The sequence below is a fragment of the Scyliorhinus canicula genome, chromosome 2, assembly GCF_902713615.1.
Source record: "Scyliorhinus canicula chromosome 2, sScyCan1.1, whole genome shotgun sequence".
Lineage (NCBI taxonomy): Eukaryota > Metazoa > Chordata > Chondrichthyes > Carcharhiniformes > Scyliorhinidae > Scyliorhinus > Scyliorhinus canicula.
In genome coordinates this window covers 3,222,254-3,237,537 of record NC_052147.1, presented here as the reverse complement: position 1 = coordinate 3,237,537, position 15,284 = coordinate 3,222,254, and the positions used below count along the sequence as shown (strand labels likewise).

General features: G+C 51.4%; 1 protein-coding gene across 1 annotated transcript in view; it reads right to left on the bottom strand.

Moving 5' to 3' along the window:
• Positions 1-15,284, bottom strand: part of LOC119962488 — a 215,969-nt gene that overhangs the window by 99,816 nt on the left and 100,869 nt on the right. The window contains exons 17-18 of the mRNA XM_038790433.1: positions 14,241-14,830; positions 8,212-8,391 (exon numbers count right to left, since the gene is read on the bottom strand). Of these exons, the coding sequence (XP_038646361.1) occupies positions 8,212-8,391; positions 14,241-14,830 (770 nt within the window). The remainder of the gene's footprint in view (positions 1-8,211; positions 8,392-14,240; positions 14,831-15,284) is intronic.

Here is a 15,284-nt window from a genome sequence, read left to right as displayed (position 1 = left end):
AGGGTGATGGTCGAGGGATGTTTTTCTGACTGGAAGCCTGTGTCCAGTGGGGTCCTGCAGGGGGCAGTGTTGGGGTCCTGCAGGGATCAGTGTTGGGGTCCTGCAGGGGGCAGTGTTGGGGTCCTGCAGGGATCAGTGTTGGGGTCCTGCAGGGATCAGTGTTGGGGTCCTGCAGGGGGCAGTGTTGGGGTCCTGCAGGGATCAGTGTTGGGGTCCTGCAGGGGGCAGTGTTGGGGTCCTGCAGGGATCAGTGTTGGGGACAGGGATCAGTGTTGGGGTCCTGCAGGGGGCAGTGTTGGGGACCTGCAGGGATCAGTGTTGGGGTCCTGCAGGGATCAGTGTTGGGGTCCCGCAGGGATCAGTGTTGGGGACAGGGATCAGTGTTGGGGACAGGGATCAGTGTTGGGGTCCTGCAGGGGGCAGTGTTGGGGTCCTGCAGGGGGCAGTGTTGGGGTCCTGCAGGGATCAGTGTTGGGGTCCCGCAGGGATCAGTGTTGGGGTCCCGCAGGGATCAGTGTTGGGGTCCCACAGGGATCAGTGTTGGGGACAGGGATCAGTGTTGGGGTCCCGCAGGGATCAGTGTTGGGGTCCCACAGGGATCAGTGTTGGGGTCCCGCAGGGATCAGTGTTGGGGTCCCGCAGGGATCAGTGTTGGGGTCCCGCAGGGATCAGTGTTGGGGACAGGGATCAGTGTTGGGGACAGGGATCAGTGTTGGGGTCCTGCAGGGGGCAGTGTTGGGGTCCCACAGGGATCAGTGTTGGGGTCCCGCAGGGATCAGTGTTGGGGTCCCGCAGGGATCAGTGTTGGGGTCCCACAGGGATCAGTGTTGGGGTCCTGCAGGGGGCAGTGTTGGGGTCCTGCAGGGATCAGTGTTGGGGTCCCACAGGGATCAGTGTTGGGGTCCCGCAGGGATCAGTGTTGGGGTCCCGCAGGGATCAGTGTTGGGGTCCCACAGGGATCAGTGTTGGGGTCCTGCAGGGGGCAGTGTTGGGGTCCTGCAGGGGGCAGTGTTGGGGTCCTGCAGGGGGCAGTGTTGGGGTCCTGCAGGGATCAGTGTTGGGGTCCTGCAGGGGGCAGTGTTGGGGTCCTGCAGGGGGCAGTGTTGGGGTCCTGCAGGGATCAGTGTTGGGGTCCCGCAGGGATCAGTGTTGGGGTCCCGCAGGGATCAGTGTTGGGGTCCCGCAGGGATCAGTGTTGGGGTCCCGCAGGGGGCAGTGTTGGGGACAGGGATCAGTGTTGGGGTCCCACAGGGATCAGTGTTTGGGACAGGGATCAGTGTTGGGGTCCCGCAGGGATCAGTATTGGGGTCCTGCAGGGGGCAGTGTTGGGGTCCCACAGGGATCAGTGTTGGGGTCCTGCAGGGGCCAGTGTTGGGGTCCCGCAGGGATCAGTGTTTGGGACAGGGATCAGTGTTGGGGTCCTGCAGGGGGCAGTGTTGGGGTCCCACAGGGGGCAGTGTTGGGATCCTGCAGGGGGCAGTGTTGGGGTCCTGCAGGGATTAGTGTTGGGGTCCTGCAGGGGGCAGTGTTGGGGTCCTGCAGGGGGCAGTGTTGGGATCCTGCAGGGGGCAGTGGTGGGGTCCTGCAGGGGGCAGTGTTGGGGTCCCACAGGGATCAGTGTTGGGGTCCTGCAGGGATCAGTGTTGGGGTCCCACAGGGATCAGTGTTGGGGTCCCACAGTGATCAGTGTTGGGGTCCTGCAGGGATCAGTGTTGGGACCATTGCTGTTTGTGCTTTATATAAAGGATTTAGATAGGAATGTAGGAGAGATGATGAAACCATCAATTCACCAGACACGTGTTTCCGATGTGAATCTAGGCTTTAATCGACTTACTTCAGAGCCAGCCTGTTACCTGTCGATGAACTCGTAGTGACCCAGGCTGACTCTGGACACGGGTACTTATACAGCTGCACTAGGGGGAGGAGTCGTGGGCGGAGCCAAGGGTGGAGCCCAGTACAAGTTCCTGAGTGCTCCCAGCGCTACTCCCCCTAGTGGTAGGATGGCGCTACTGTGCTTACAAAGACAGTGTGAATTAACATATACATCTATATTATATTCACCACAGAGGGTTGATCAGTAAGTTTGTGAATGATACGGAAATTGGTGGGGTGGTAAATAGTGAGGAGGATAACCTTCGATTTCAGGAGGATAGAGACGGGCTGGTCAGATGGACTGATCAGTGACAAATGGAATTCAATCTGGATAAGTGTGAGGTGATGCACTTGGGCAGGACAAACAAAGCAAGGGGAATACAGGATAAATAGCAGGACTCTGGGAAGCACCGAGGATCAGAGGGACCTTGATGTGCATGTACACCGGTCACTTAAGGTATCACAGCAGGTGGGTACTGTGGTTAAGAAGGCATGAGGAATACTTTCCTCTATTGGCCGAGGCAAAGAGTTTAAGAGCAGGGAGGTTATGCTGAAACTGTATAAAACGTTGGTTAGGCCACAGCTAGAGTATTGTGAGCAGTTCTGGAATCCACATTATAGGAGGGATGTGATAGCCACTGGAAAGGGTGCAGAGGGGATTTACCAGGATGTTGCCTGGGCTGGAGAGTTTCAGCTATGAAGAGAGGTTGGATAGACTGGGATTGTTTTCCTGGGAGCAGAGGAGGCTGAGGGGGACATGATTGACATGCATAAAATTATGAGTGGCACAGATAGACAGGAAGAAACCTTTCCCATTGGTGGAGGGATCAGTGACCAGGGGGCAGAGATTTAAGGTGAGGGGCGGGAGGTTTAGAGGGGATGTGAGGGGAAACCTTTTTACCCAGAGGGTGGTGGGAGTCTAGAACTCGCTGTCTGATAGGGGGGTGGGGGCAGACACCCTTAGCACACTAAGAAGTATTGAGATGTGTCATTGTGATCCCAGGGCAGACACGGCTCTGGGCCAGGTGCTGGAGAATGGGGTTAGAATGGTTAGGTGGTTGTTTCTGACCAGCACAAACTCGATGACCGAAGGGCCTTTTCTGAGCTGTATGACATTATAACCTTCCAGATCACAACATCTCGCTGTGTAAAACATTCTTCTCATTTCACCTCTGATTTTTATCTTATTATTTTATGTGATTAACATAGAACATAGAACACTACAGCGCAGTACGGGCCCTTCGGCCCTCGATGTTGCGCCGACCTGTGAAACCATCTGAAGCCTATCTGACCTACACTATTCCATTTTCATCCATATGTCTATCCAGTGACCACTTAAATGCCCTTAAAGTTGGCGAGTCTACTACTGTTGCAGGCAGGGCGTTCCACACCCCTACTACTCTCTGAGTAAAGAAACTGCCTCTGACATCTGTCCTATATCTACCACCCCTCAATTTAAAGCTATGTCCCCTCGTGTTGGTCATCCCCATCCGAGGAAAAAGACTCTCACTGTCCACCCTATCTAACCCTCTGACTATCTTATATGTCTCTATTAAGTCACCTCTCAGCCTTCTCCTCTCTAACGAAAACAACCTCAAGTCCCTGAGCCTTTCCTCGTAAGACCTTCCCTCCATACCAGGCAACATCCTAGTAAATCTCCTCTGAACCCTTTCCAAAGCTTCCACATCCTTCCTATAATGTGGTGACCAGAACTGCACGCAGTACTCCAGGAGCGGCCGCACCAGAGTTATGTACAGCTGCAGCATGACCTCGTGGCTCCGAAACTCAATCCCCCTACTGATAAAGGCTAGCACACCATATGCCTTCTTAACAGCCTTATTAACCTGGGTGGAAACTTTCAGGGATTTATGTACCTGGATGCCGAGATCTCTCTGTTCATCTACACTACCAAGAATCTTGCCATTAGCCCAGTACTCTGCATTCCTGTTACTCCTTCCAAAGTGAACCACCTCACACTTTTCCGCATTAAACTCCATCTGCCACCTCTCAGCCCAACTCTGCAGCTTATCTATGTCCCTCTGTAACCTATAACATCGTTCAGCACTATCCACAACACCACCGACCTTCGTGTCATCTGCAAATTTACTAACCCATCCTTCTACACCCTCTTCCAGGTCATTTATAAAAATGACAAACAGCAGTGGCCCCAAAACAGACCCTTGCGGTACACCACTAGTAACTGAACTCCAGGATGAACATTTGCCATCAACCACCACCCTCTGTCTTCTTTCAGCTAGCCAATTACTGATCCAAACCGCTAAATCACCTTCAATCCCATACTTCCGTATTTTCTGCAATAGCCTGCCGTTGGGAACCTTATCAAATGCCTTACTGAAATCCATATACACCACATCAACAGCTTTACCCTGATCCACCTGTTTGGTCACCTTCTCAAAAAACTCAATAAGGTTTGTGAGGCATGACCTACCCTTCACAAAACCGTGTTGACTATCGCTAATCAACTTGTTCTTTTCAAGATGACTATACACCCTATCTCTTATAACCTTTTCCAACATTTTACCCACAACCGAAGTAAGGCTCACAGGTCTATAATTACCAGGGTTGTCTCTACTCCCCTTCTTGAACAAGGGGACAACATTTGCTATCCTCCAGTCTTCCGGCACTATTCCTGTCGACAAAGACGACATAAAGATCAAGGACAAAGGCTCTGCAATCTCCTCCCTGGCTTCCCAGAGAATCCTAGGATAAATCCCATCTGGCCCAGGGGACTTATCTATTTTTACACTTTCCAAAATTGCTAACACCTCCTCCTTGTGAACCTCAATTCCATTTAGCCTGGTCGACTGAACCTGAGTGTTCTCCTCGACAACAATGTCTTTCTCCAGTGTAAACACTGATGAAAAATATCCATTTAACGCTTCCCCTATCTCCTCTGATTCCACACACAACTTTCCACTACTAACCTTGATTGGCCCTAATCTTACTCTAGTCATTCTTTTGTTCCTGATATACCTATAGAAATCCTTAGGGTTTTCCTTGATCCTATCCGCCAACGACTTTTCGTGTTCTCTCCTCGCTCTTCTTAACTCTCCCTTTAGGTCCTTCCTGGCTAACTTGTAACTCTCAAGTGCCCTAACTGAGCCTTCATGTCTCATCCTAACATAAGCCTTCTTCTTCCTCTTGACAAGTGCTTCAACTTCCCTAGTAAACCACGGTTCCCTTGCTCGACAACTTCCTCCCAGCTCCTCTGCCTTTGACTGCAGCTCCGTATTCAGATCATTCAGAGATCGCAGCCTGCACATCACAGAGTCACGATTATTGTCTTATATCTGTGTGCTCGGTTACTGTGGAAACGGTTTCCCCGTATTCACTCTACAAAAACTTCTCCGGATTTTAACATCTCAATTGGATCTCTCCTTAAGCTTCTCTGCTTTAAGGAGCATTTCCAGATTCTTCCCTGCAGCCCTGTGACCAGTCCAGTAAGCCCCCGTCTGCACCCTCTCTAACTTATGCTGCGTTGTTTTGTTTTTTTAAATTATTTTTATTGGAATTTTTTGAAAAATGTATATCAACAGAACAATAATAATAATAAACACCCCCCGGCCCCGTAACAACGCATATAACAAACCCCCCCACCCCCCCCCAAACCCAATAAACAACAAAATAAATTAACAATAAGCAAATTAACTTAAACACTATCCCCCTAAGACCACCCCCCTTTCCCCCCCTCCCCCCTCCTTTCCCCCCTTTCCCCCCCCCCCTCCTTTCCCCCCTTCCCCTCCCCCCCCCCCCCCCCCCCCCCCCGGGTTGCTGCTGCTGCTGACCTAGTTCCTTATCGTTGAGCCAGAAAGTCGAGGAAAGGCTGCCACCGCCTAAAGAACCCTTGTACCGACCCCCTCAGGGCGTATTTGACCCTCTCCAGCTGAATGAATCCCGCCATGTCATTGATCCAGGTCTCCACGCTCGAAGGTCTCGCATCTTTCTACTGCAGCAAGATCCTCCGCCGGGCTACTAGGGACGCAAAGGCCAAAACATCGGCCTCTTTCGCCTCCTGCACTCCCGGCTCCACCCCAACCCCAAAAATCGCGAGTCCCCAGCCTGGCTTGACCCTGGATCCTGCCACCCTCGACACCGTCCTCGCCACCCTCCAGAACTCCTCCAGTGCCGGGCATGCCCAGAACATATGGGCATGGTTCGCTGGACTCCCCAAGCACCTGACACACCTGTCTTCGCCCCCTACTCATCCTAGACCCGGACATGTGGGCCCGGTGCAGCACCTTGAACTGGATGAGGCTAAGCCTCGCACATGAAGAGGAGGAGTTCACCCTCTCCAGGGCGTCCGCCCATGTCCCCTCCTCAATCTGTTCCCCCAGCTCCACCTCCCACTTAGCCTTCAGCTCCTCTACCGACGCCTCCTCCACCTCCTGCATCACCTGGTAGATGTCAGACACCTTCCCATCCCCGACCCACACCCCGAAAGCACCCTATCCCTTACCCCCCGCGGGGGCAGTGAAGGGAACCCCTCCACCTGCCGCCTAGCAAACGCCTTGACCTGAAGGTACCTGAACATATTCCCCGGGGCGAGCTCAAACTTCTCCTCCAGTTCACCCAGGCTCGCAAACCTCCCGTCAATGAACAGGTCTCCCAACTTCCTAATGCCCGCCCTGTGCCACCCCAGGAACCCGCCATCCATGTTCCCTGGGATAAACCAGTGGTTCCCCCGCAGCGGGGCCTCCACCGAGCCCCCCACTTCCTCCCTGTGTCACCTCCACTGCCCCCAAATTTTGAGGGTAGCCGCCACCGCCGGGCTCGTAGTGTACCTCGTTGGAGGGAGCAGCAACGGAGCCGTTACCAGTGCCTTCAGACTCGTGCCTCCACAGGACGCCATCTCCATCCGTTTCCATGCTGCCCCCTCCCCATCCATTACCCACTTACGTACCATCGAGACGTTAGCCGCCCAATAGCACCCAGAGAGGTTGGGCAGCGCCAGCCCCCCTCTATCCCTGCCTCGCTCCAAAAAGACCCTCCTCACCCTCGGAGTCCCGTGCGCCCAAACAAATCCCAGAATGCTGTTGTTCACCCTCCTAAAAAGGCCCTCGGAACGAAAATGGGGAGGCACTGAAACAAAAACAAAAATCTCGGGAGCACCGTCATTTTAACGGACTGTACTCTACCCGCCAACGACAACGGCAGCATGTCCCACCTTTTAAATTCCTCCTCCATCTGCTCCACCTACCTAGTAAAATTGAGCTTGTGCAGAGTCCCCCAGCTCCTAGCCACCTGAACCCCCAGGTACCTAAAACTCCTCACTGCCCTCTTTAGCGGGAGCCTACCAATCCCCTCCTCCTGATCTCCCGGGTGTACAACAAACAGCTCGCTCTTGCCCAGGTTCAATTTATATCCCGAGAAACTCCCAAACTCAGCAAGAATCTCCATCACCTCCGGCATTCCCCCCACTGGGTCTGCTACATACAGCAGCAAGTCGTCCGCATACAGCGACACTCGGTGCTCCTCCCCCCTCGCACCAAACCCCTCCACCTCCTCGACTCCCTGAGAGCCATGGCAAGAGGCTCAATTGCCAGCACAAAAAGCAAGGGGGACAGGGGGCACCCCTGCCTTGTCCCACGGTAGAGCCTGAAGTACTCGGACCTCCTCCCATTTGTCGCTACACTCGCCATCGGGGCCTCCTACAGCAACCTCACCCATTTAATAAACCCCTCCCCAAACCCGAACCTCTCCAACACCTCCCACAAGTACCCCCACTCAACCCTGTCAAAGGCCTTCTCCGCATCCAATGCCACCACAATCTCCGCCTCTCCTTCTGCTGCCGGCATCATTATCACATTTAGCAGCCTTTTATGCTGCGTTGTTATTAGTATTGTTCACGTTGCTTCAGTTCAGGCTGAGGCTGTGTTTTATAAACATCTTGGTTTTCTTACTCCATATCTCTCTGGAATGAACATTGTGGGCAGCACGGTAGCATTGTGGATAGCACAATCGCTTCACAGCTCCAGGGTCCCAGGTTCGATTCCGGCTTGGGTCACTGTCTGTGTGGAGTCTGCACATCCTCCCCGTGTGTGCGTGGGTTTCCTCCGGGTGCTCCGGTTTCCTCCCACAGTCAAAAAATGTGCAGGTTAGGTGGATTGGCCGTGATAAATTGCCCTTAGTGTCCAAAATTGCCCTTAGTGTTGGGTGGGGTTACTGGGTTATGGGGATAGGGTGGAGGTGTTGACCTTGGGTAGGGTGCTCTTTCCAAGAGCCGGTGAAGACTCGATGGGCCGAATGGCCTCCTTCTGCACTGTAAATTCTATAATTCACTAATTCACAAAGGGGGATAGTTGGAAACGGCCCACTCACCAATCCTGAATGTTCCTCTCTGTCTCTTCCCAAACCTGCTCGGTTACACGAAGCTCCTCCTGAGCATCCCCACCGAGCGTGGAGCTCACCCAGGCCAGCTGCTCGGTCATCTCCCTCAGCTCAGCCAGCTCGTCTGCCTTTGACTGCAGCTCCATATTCAGATCATTCAGAGACCGCAGCCTGCACATCACAGAGTCACGATTCAATCAATCATCTTCCACAAAATGTAACCATCAAACCAGCAGGAGATTTGAAAGAAATTGTGAAAATTCTGAATGGCTTTAACTAAGTTAATGAGAAACTGTCTCCACAGGCAGGAGGCTCGTTAACCAGAGGATAGTGAGAAAAGAGCCAGAGATGACACGAGGAAAAGGTGAATGAAAATTAGATGTTTAGGTAGCCAGTGGCTATGATTTGGAATGCACCGTCTGGTTTAGGTAGTGAGTGGCTATGATTTGGAACGCACCGTCTGGTTTAGGTAGCCAGTGGCTATGATTTGGAACGCACCGTCTGGTTTAGGTAGCCAGTGGCTATGATTTGGAATGCACCGTCTGGTTTAGGTAGCCAGTGGCTATGATTTGGAATGCACCGTCTGGTTTAGGTAGCCAGTGGCTATGATTTGGAATGCACCGTCTGGTTTAGGTAGCCAGTGGCTATGATTTGGAATGCACCGTCTGGTTTAGGTAGCCAGTGGCTATGATTTGGAATGCACCGTCTGGTTTAGGTAGCCAGTGGCTATGATTTGGAATGCACCGTCTGGTTTAGGTAGCCAGTGGCTATGATTTGGAATGCACCGTCTGGTTTAGGTAGCCAGTGGCTATGATTTGGAATGCACCGTCTGGATTAGGTAGCCAGTGGCTATGATTTGGAATGCACCGTCTGGTTTAGGTAGCCAGTGGCTATGATTTGGAATGCACCGTCTGGTTTAGGTAGCCAGTGGCTATGATTTGGAATGCACCGTCTGGTTTAGGTAGCCAGTGGCTATGATTTGGAACGCACCGTCTGGTTTAGGTAGCCAGTGGCTATGATTTGGAATGCACCGTCTGGTTTAGGTAGCCAGTGGCTATGATTTGGAATGCACCGTCTGGTTTAGGTGGCCAGTGGCTATGATTTGGAATGCACCGTCTGGTTTAGGTAGCCAGTGGCTATGATTTGGAATGCACCGTCTGGTTTAGGTAGCCAGTGGCTATGATTTGGAATGCACCGTCTGGTTTAGGTAGCCAGTGGCTATGATTTGGAATGCACCGTCTGGTTTAGGTAGCCAGTGGCTATGATTTGGAATGCACCGTCTGGTTTAGGTAGCCAGTGGCTATGATTTGGAATGCACCGTCTGGTTTAGGTAGCCAGTGGCTATGATTTGGAATGCACCGTCTGGATTAGGTAGCCAGTGGCTATGATTTGGAATGCACCGTCTGGTTTAGGTAGTGAGTGGCTATGATTTGGAATGCACCGTCTGGTTTAGGTAGCCAGTGGCTATGATTTGGAATGCACCGTCTGGTTTAGATAGAGAGTGGCTATGATTTGGAATGCACCGTCTGGTTTAGGTAGCCAGTGGCTATGATTTGGAATGCACCGTCTGGTTTAGGTAGCCAGTGGCTATGATTTGGAACGCACCGTCTGGTTTAGGTAGCCAGTGGCTATGATTTGGAATGCACCGTCTGGTTTAGGTAGCCAGTGGCTATGATTTGGAATGCACCGTCTGGTTTAGGTAGCCAGTGGCTATGATTTGGAATGCACCGTCTGGTTTAGGTAGCCAGTGGCTATGATTTGGAATGCACCGTCTGGTTTAGGTAGCCAGTGGCTATGATTTGGAATGCACCGTCTGGTTTAGGTAGCCAGTGGCTATGATTTGGAATGCACCGTCTGGTTTAGGTAGCCAGTGGCTATGATTTGGAATGCACCGTCTGGGTTAGGTAGCCAGTGGCTATGATTTGGAATGCACCGTCTGGTTTAGGTAGCCAGTGGCTATGATTTGGAATGCACCGTCTGGTTTAGGTAGTGAGTGGCTATGATTTGGAATGCACCGTCTGGTTTAGGTAGCCAGTGGCTATGATTTGGAATGCACCGTCTGGTTTAGATAGAGAGTGGCTATGATTTGGAATGCACCGTCTGGTTTAGGTAGCCAGTGGCTATGATTTGGAATGCACCGTCTGGTTTAGGTAGCCAGTGGCTATGATTTGGAATGCACCGTCTGGTTTAGGTAGCCAGTGGCTATGATTTGGAATGCACCGTCTGGATTAGGTAGCCAGTGGCTATGATTTGGAATGCACCGTCTGGGTTAGGTAGCCAGTGGCTATGATTTGGAATGCACTGTCTGGTTTAGGTAGCCAGTGGCTGTGATTTGGAATGCACCGTCTGGTTTAGGTAGCCAGTGGCTATGATTTGGAATGCACTGTCTGGTTTAGGTAGCCAGTGGCTATGATTTGGAATGCACCGTCTGGTTTAGGTAGCCAGTGGCTATGATTTGGAATGCACCGTCTGGTTTAGGTAGCCAGTGGCTATGATTTGGAATGCACCGTCTGGTTTAGGTAGTGAGTGGCTATGATTTGGAATGCACCGTCTGGTTTAGGTAGCCAGTGGCTATGATTTGGAATGCACCGTCTGGTTTAGGTAGCCAGTGGCTATGATTTGGAATGCACCGTCTGGTTTAGGTAGCCAGTGGCTATGATTTGGAATGCACCGTCTGGTTTAGGTAGCCAGTGGCTATGATTTGGAATGCACCGTCTGGTTTAGGTAGCCAGTGGCTATGATTTGGAATGCACCGTCTGGTTTAGGTAGTGAGTGGCTATGATTTGGAATGCACCGTCTGGTTTAGGTAGCCAGTGGCTATGATTTGGAATGCACCGTCTGGTTTAGGTAGCCAGTGGCTATGATTTGGAATGCACCGTCTGGTTTAGGTAGCCAGTGGCTATGATTTGGAATGCACCGTCTGGTTTAGGTAGCCAGTGGCTATGATTTGGAATGCACCGTCTGGTTTAGGTAGCCAGTGGCTATGATTTGGAATGCACCGTCTGGTTTAGGTAGCCAGTGGCTATGATTTGGAATGCACCGTCTGGTTTAGGTAGCCAGTGGCTATGATTTGGAATGCACCGTCTGGTTTAGGTAGCCAGTGGCTATGATTTGGAATGCACCGTCTGGTTTAGGTAGCCAGTGGCTATGATTTGGAACGCGCCGTCTGGTTTAGGTAGCCAGTGGCTATGATTTGGAATGCACCGTCTGGTTTAGGTAGCCAGTGGCTATGATTTGGAATGCACCGTCTGGTTTAGGTAGCCAGTGGCTATGATTTGGAATGCACCGCCTGGTTTAGGTAGCCAGTGGCTATGATTTGGAATGCACCGTCTGGTTTAGGTAGCCAGTGGCTATGATTTGGAATGCACCGTCTGGTTTAGGTAGCCAGTGGCTATGATTTGGAATGCACCGTCTGGTTTAGGTGGCCAGTGGCTATGATTTGGAATGCACCGTCTGGTTTAGGTAGCCAGTGGCTATGATTTGGAATGCACCGTCTGGTTTAGGTAGCCAGTGGCTATGATTTGGAATGCACCGTCTGGTTTAGGTAGCCAGTGGCTATGATTTGGAATGCACCGTCTGGTTTAGGTAGCCAGTGGCTATGATTTGGAATGCACCGTCTGGTTTAGGTAGCCAGTGGCTATGATTTGGAATGCACCGTCTGGTTTAGGTAGCCAGTGGCTATGATTTGGAATGCACCGTCTGGTTTAGGTAGTGAGTGGCTATGATTTGGAATGCACCGTCTGGATTAGGTAGTGAGTGGCTATGATTTGGAATGCACCGTCTGGTTTAGGTAGTGAGTGGCTATGATTTGGAATGCACCGTCTGGTTTAGGTAGCCAGTGGCTATGATTTGGAATGCACCGTCTGGTTTAGATAGAGAGTGGCTATGATTTGGAATGCACCGTCTGGTTTAGGTAGCCAGTGGCTATGATTTGGAATGCACCGTCTGGTTTAGGTAGCCAGTGGCTATGATTTGGAATGCACCGTCTGGTTTAGGTAGCCAGTGGCTATGATTTGGAATGCACCGTCTGGTTTAGGTAGCCAGTGGCTATGATTTGGAATGCACCGTCTGGGTTAGGTAGCCAGTGGCTATGATTTGGAATGCACCGTCTGGTTTAGGTAGCCAGTGGCTATGATTTGGAATGCACCGTCTGGTTTAGGTAGCCAGTGGCTATGATTTGGAATGCACCGTCTGGTTTAGGTAGCCAGTGGCTATGATTTGGAATGCACCGTCTGGTTTAGGTAGCCAGTGGCTATGATTTGGAATGCACCGTCTGGTTTAGGTAGCCAGTGGCTATGATTTGGAATGCACTGTCTGGTTTAGGTAGCCAGTGGCTGTGATTTGGAATGCACCGTCTGGTTTAGGTAGCCAGTGGCTATGATTTGGAATGCACCGTCTGGTTTAGGTAGCCAGTGGCTATGATTTGGAATGCACCGTCTGGTTTAGGTAGCCAGTGGCTATGATTTGGAATGCACCGTCTGGTTTAGGTAGCCAGTGGCTATGATTTGGAATGCACCGTCTGGTTTAGGTAGCCAGTGGCTATGATTTGGAATGCACCGTCTGGGTGACACACATTAAGTCATAACTTTTAAAAGGGAATTGAATAAATACTTGAAAAAGAAAATGTTGCAGATCTATGGAGAAAGAGTAGGCAGTTGGGACTAATTGATGTCTTCTCAATGAGCTAGCACAGGCGTGATGGGCGAATGGCCTCTGCGTTGTCTGATCCTCTGATTCTAAAGTTTCTGTAAATTTGCCTGCATCCAAAACTCTGCTGCCTGTGTCCTTATGCTCACTGAGTCCCATTTACCATCCTCCCTTTGCTGACCTTTAATGATCCACCTGCACTAACCAATGTTCAGTAAGAAGTCTGACAACACCAGGATAAAGTCCAACAGGTTTGTTTCAAACACTAGCTTTCGGAGCACTGCTCCTTCCTCAGGTGAATGAAGAGTGAATACCTGAGGAAGGAGCAGCGCTCCGAAAGCTAGTGTTTGAAACAAACCTGTTGGACTTTAACCTGGTTGTGTCAGACTTCTTACTGTGCTCACCCCAGTCCAACGCCGGCATCTCCACATCATATCGACACTAACCAAGACTAGATTCTTACAAATTGCATTTGATTTTTTTAATGTTAACCCGCCGATACTTTAATCCTCCTTTGCTATCTTCCACCTTGGCACTGATTCACGCAGTACCAGCTGAGAATTCTGAATTCTCCCTTTGTGATTCCGAACAGGTGCCGGAATGTGGCGACTAGGGGATTTTCACAGTGATTTAATTGCAGTGTTAACGTAAACCTACTTGTGACAATAAAGATTATTTATTTATTGATCATTTTAGAACAATTGAACATGGTTCGGAAACATCTCAACTTAAAAATTCTCATCCTTGTTTTCCAATCCTTCCCTGTCCATCTCTGCAATCTCCACCCCTCTCCGAGATCCCTATGCTCTCTAATTCTGGTCTCTTGGTTTTATTCGTTCCACCATTGGCCGTGCCTCGAGCTGCCTGGGTCCCAATCTCTGGAATTCCTTTCCCAAACCTCTCCATCTCTCCACTCTGCTCCTGTAAGATGCTCTTTATAATCTGTCTCTTTAGCCCAGCGTTTGTCCATGTCCTAATATTAGCTAATGTGGCTCTGTGATAAATTGTGCTCAATAATATTCTTGTCTCACACCTTGGGATGTTTAATTAGGTTAAAGGGACTCTGTAAATACAAGTTGCTGTTGTTGGTTCAATAGTCTAAAATCTGACAAATAATATTGAACTCTGAAAAGTAAAAACCCCTCTGAGATCTACCCTTCTTTTCACCTGTACAATCATTCTGTCCTCACTTGTAGCTGTGGTTCTCGTCCCCTAATGATTAGATGGGGGATAATCATTGTTTCCAACAATTCACCATCAGTCCCACGGAACCATTTCAAATTTCTGGTTAGCATCGTGGTATGAAGAGAGGTAGACAGGTAGAGGTTGTGTGACCAGTCCAACACCCAAGGGTTGTCCGAGTCTCTACTAACCTCTGCTGCACTCCAGGGAGAGTGGCTTCACTTAATCCGCTTTCTCCGGCTCTGGTTTGGATTTGCTGCAGGTCGCTGACAAGACGGCTTTGCCTGATGCGGAATGCTTTCTGTAATTCTTCCTGTGTCACGCTCTCCTGCCTTTGCAGTCCCAGCCCAACACCCCCCGTTTGGCAGCCCAGCGACAGAGCAAGATCACGGCAGCAGATCCTTTTCTCCGAAACTCCGTCCATCAGGTAAATCTGGGCCGCAGTCAATGTTTTATCCAAGTCCAGGGCGGTGCCCCACAGGAGCCTGCTCCCCTCTTCCTTCTCCAACCTCGCTGTAGCAGCCTGCACCGCTCCCTCCAACACACTATCCCCCTCTTCCTCCATCCCGCGCATTAGCTGCAGGAATCCATCCAGAGCTCGGAGGGCCTGCTCTGCAGCCTGGGCCTGCAGGCTGATCTCCTGGCATCGCCGTATGTGACCCAGGGCAACAGCGCGCACTGCATGGTGATCCCATGGATCCAATGTGACACCGATCTCGCTCTCTCTGCTCCGGAGCACTTGGCAGGTTTCAATCTGCGAATTAACCTGACTTTGAAGATTCTGATGAATGAATAGATTTTAAAGAATTAGAAGCAGAACTGAAACGGCAGCCCCCACGGACCCTCTCACTCAAAATGAAAACTGCACCATGGGCTGACTTGGGATCATCTGGCAGCCGGAATCAATCGTTCGGCGGGTCAATTAAATTTAGGCACAGATCAGTCATGGTGTAATCGTAAATCATGGAGGGAGAGTGGGGGGAGGGGGAGGGGGTGGGGGGAGTCATGGAGGGAGAGTGGGAGGAAGGGGAAGTGGGGGGAGGGGGAATGGAGGGAGGGGGAGGGGGAGGGAGAGTGGGGGGGAGGGGGAGTGGGGGGAGGGGGAATGGAGGGAGGGAGAGTGGGGGGAAGGGGGAGTGGGGGGGAAGGGGGAGTGGGGGAGGGGGGAGTGGGGGGAGGGGGAGGGGGAGTTGGGGGGAAGGGGGAGTGGGGGGAGGGGGGGAGTGGGCGGGGGA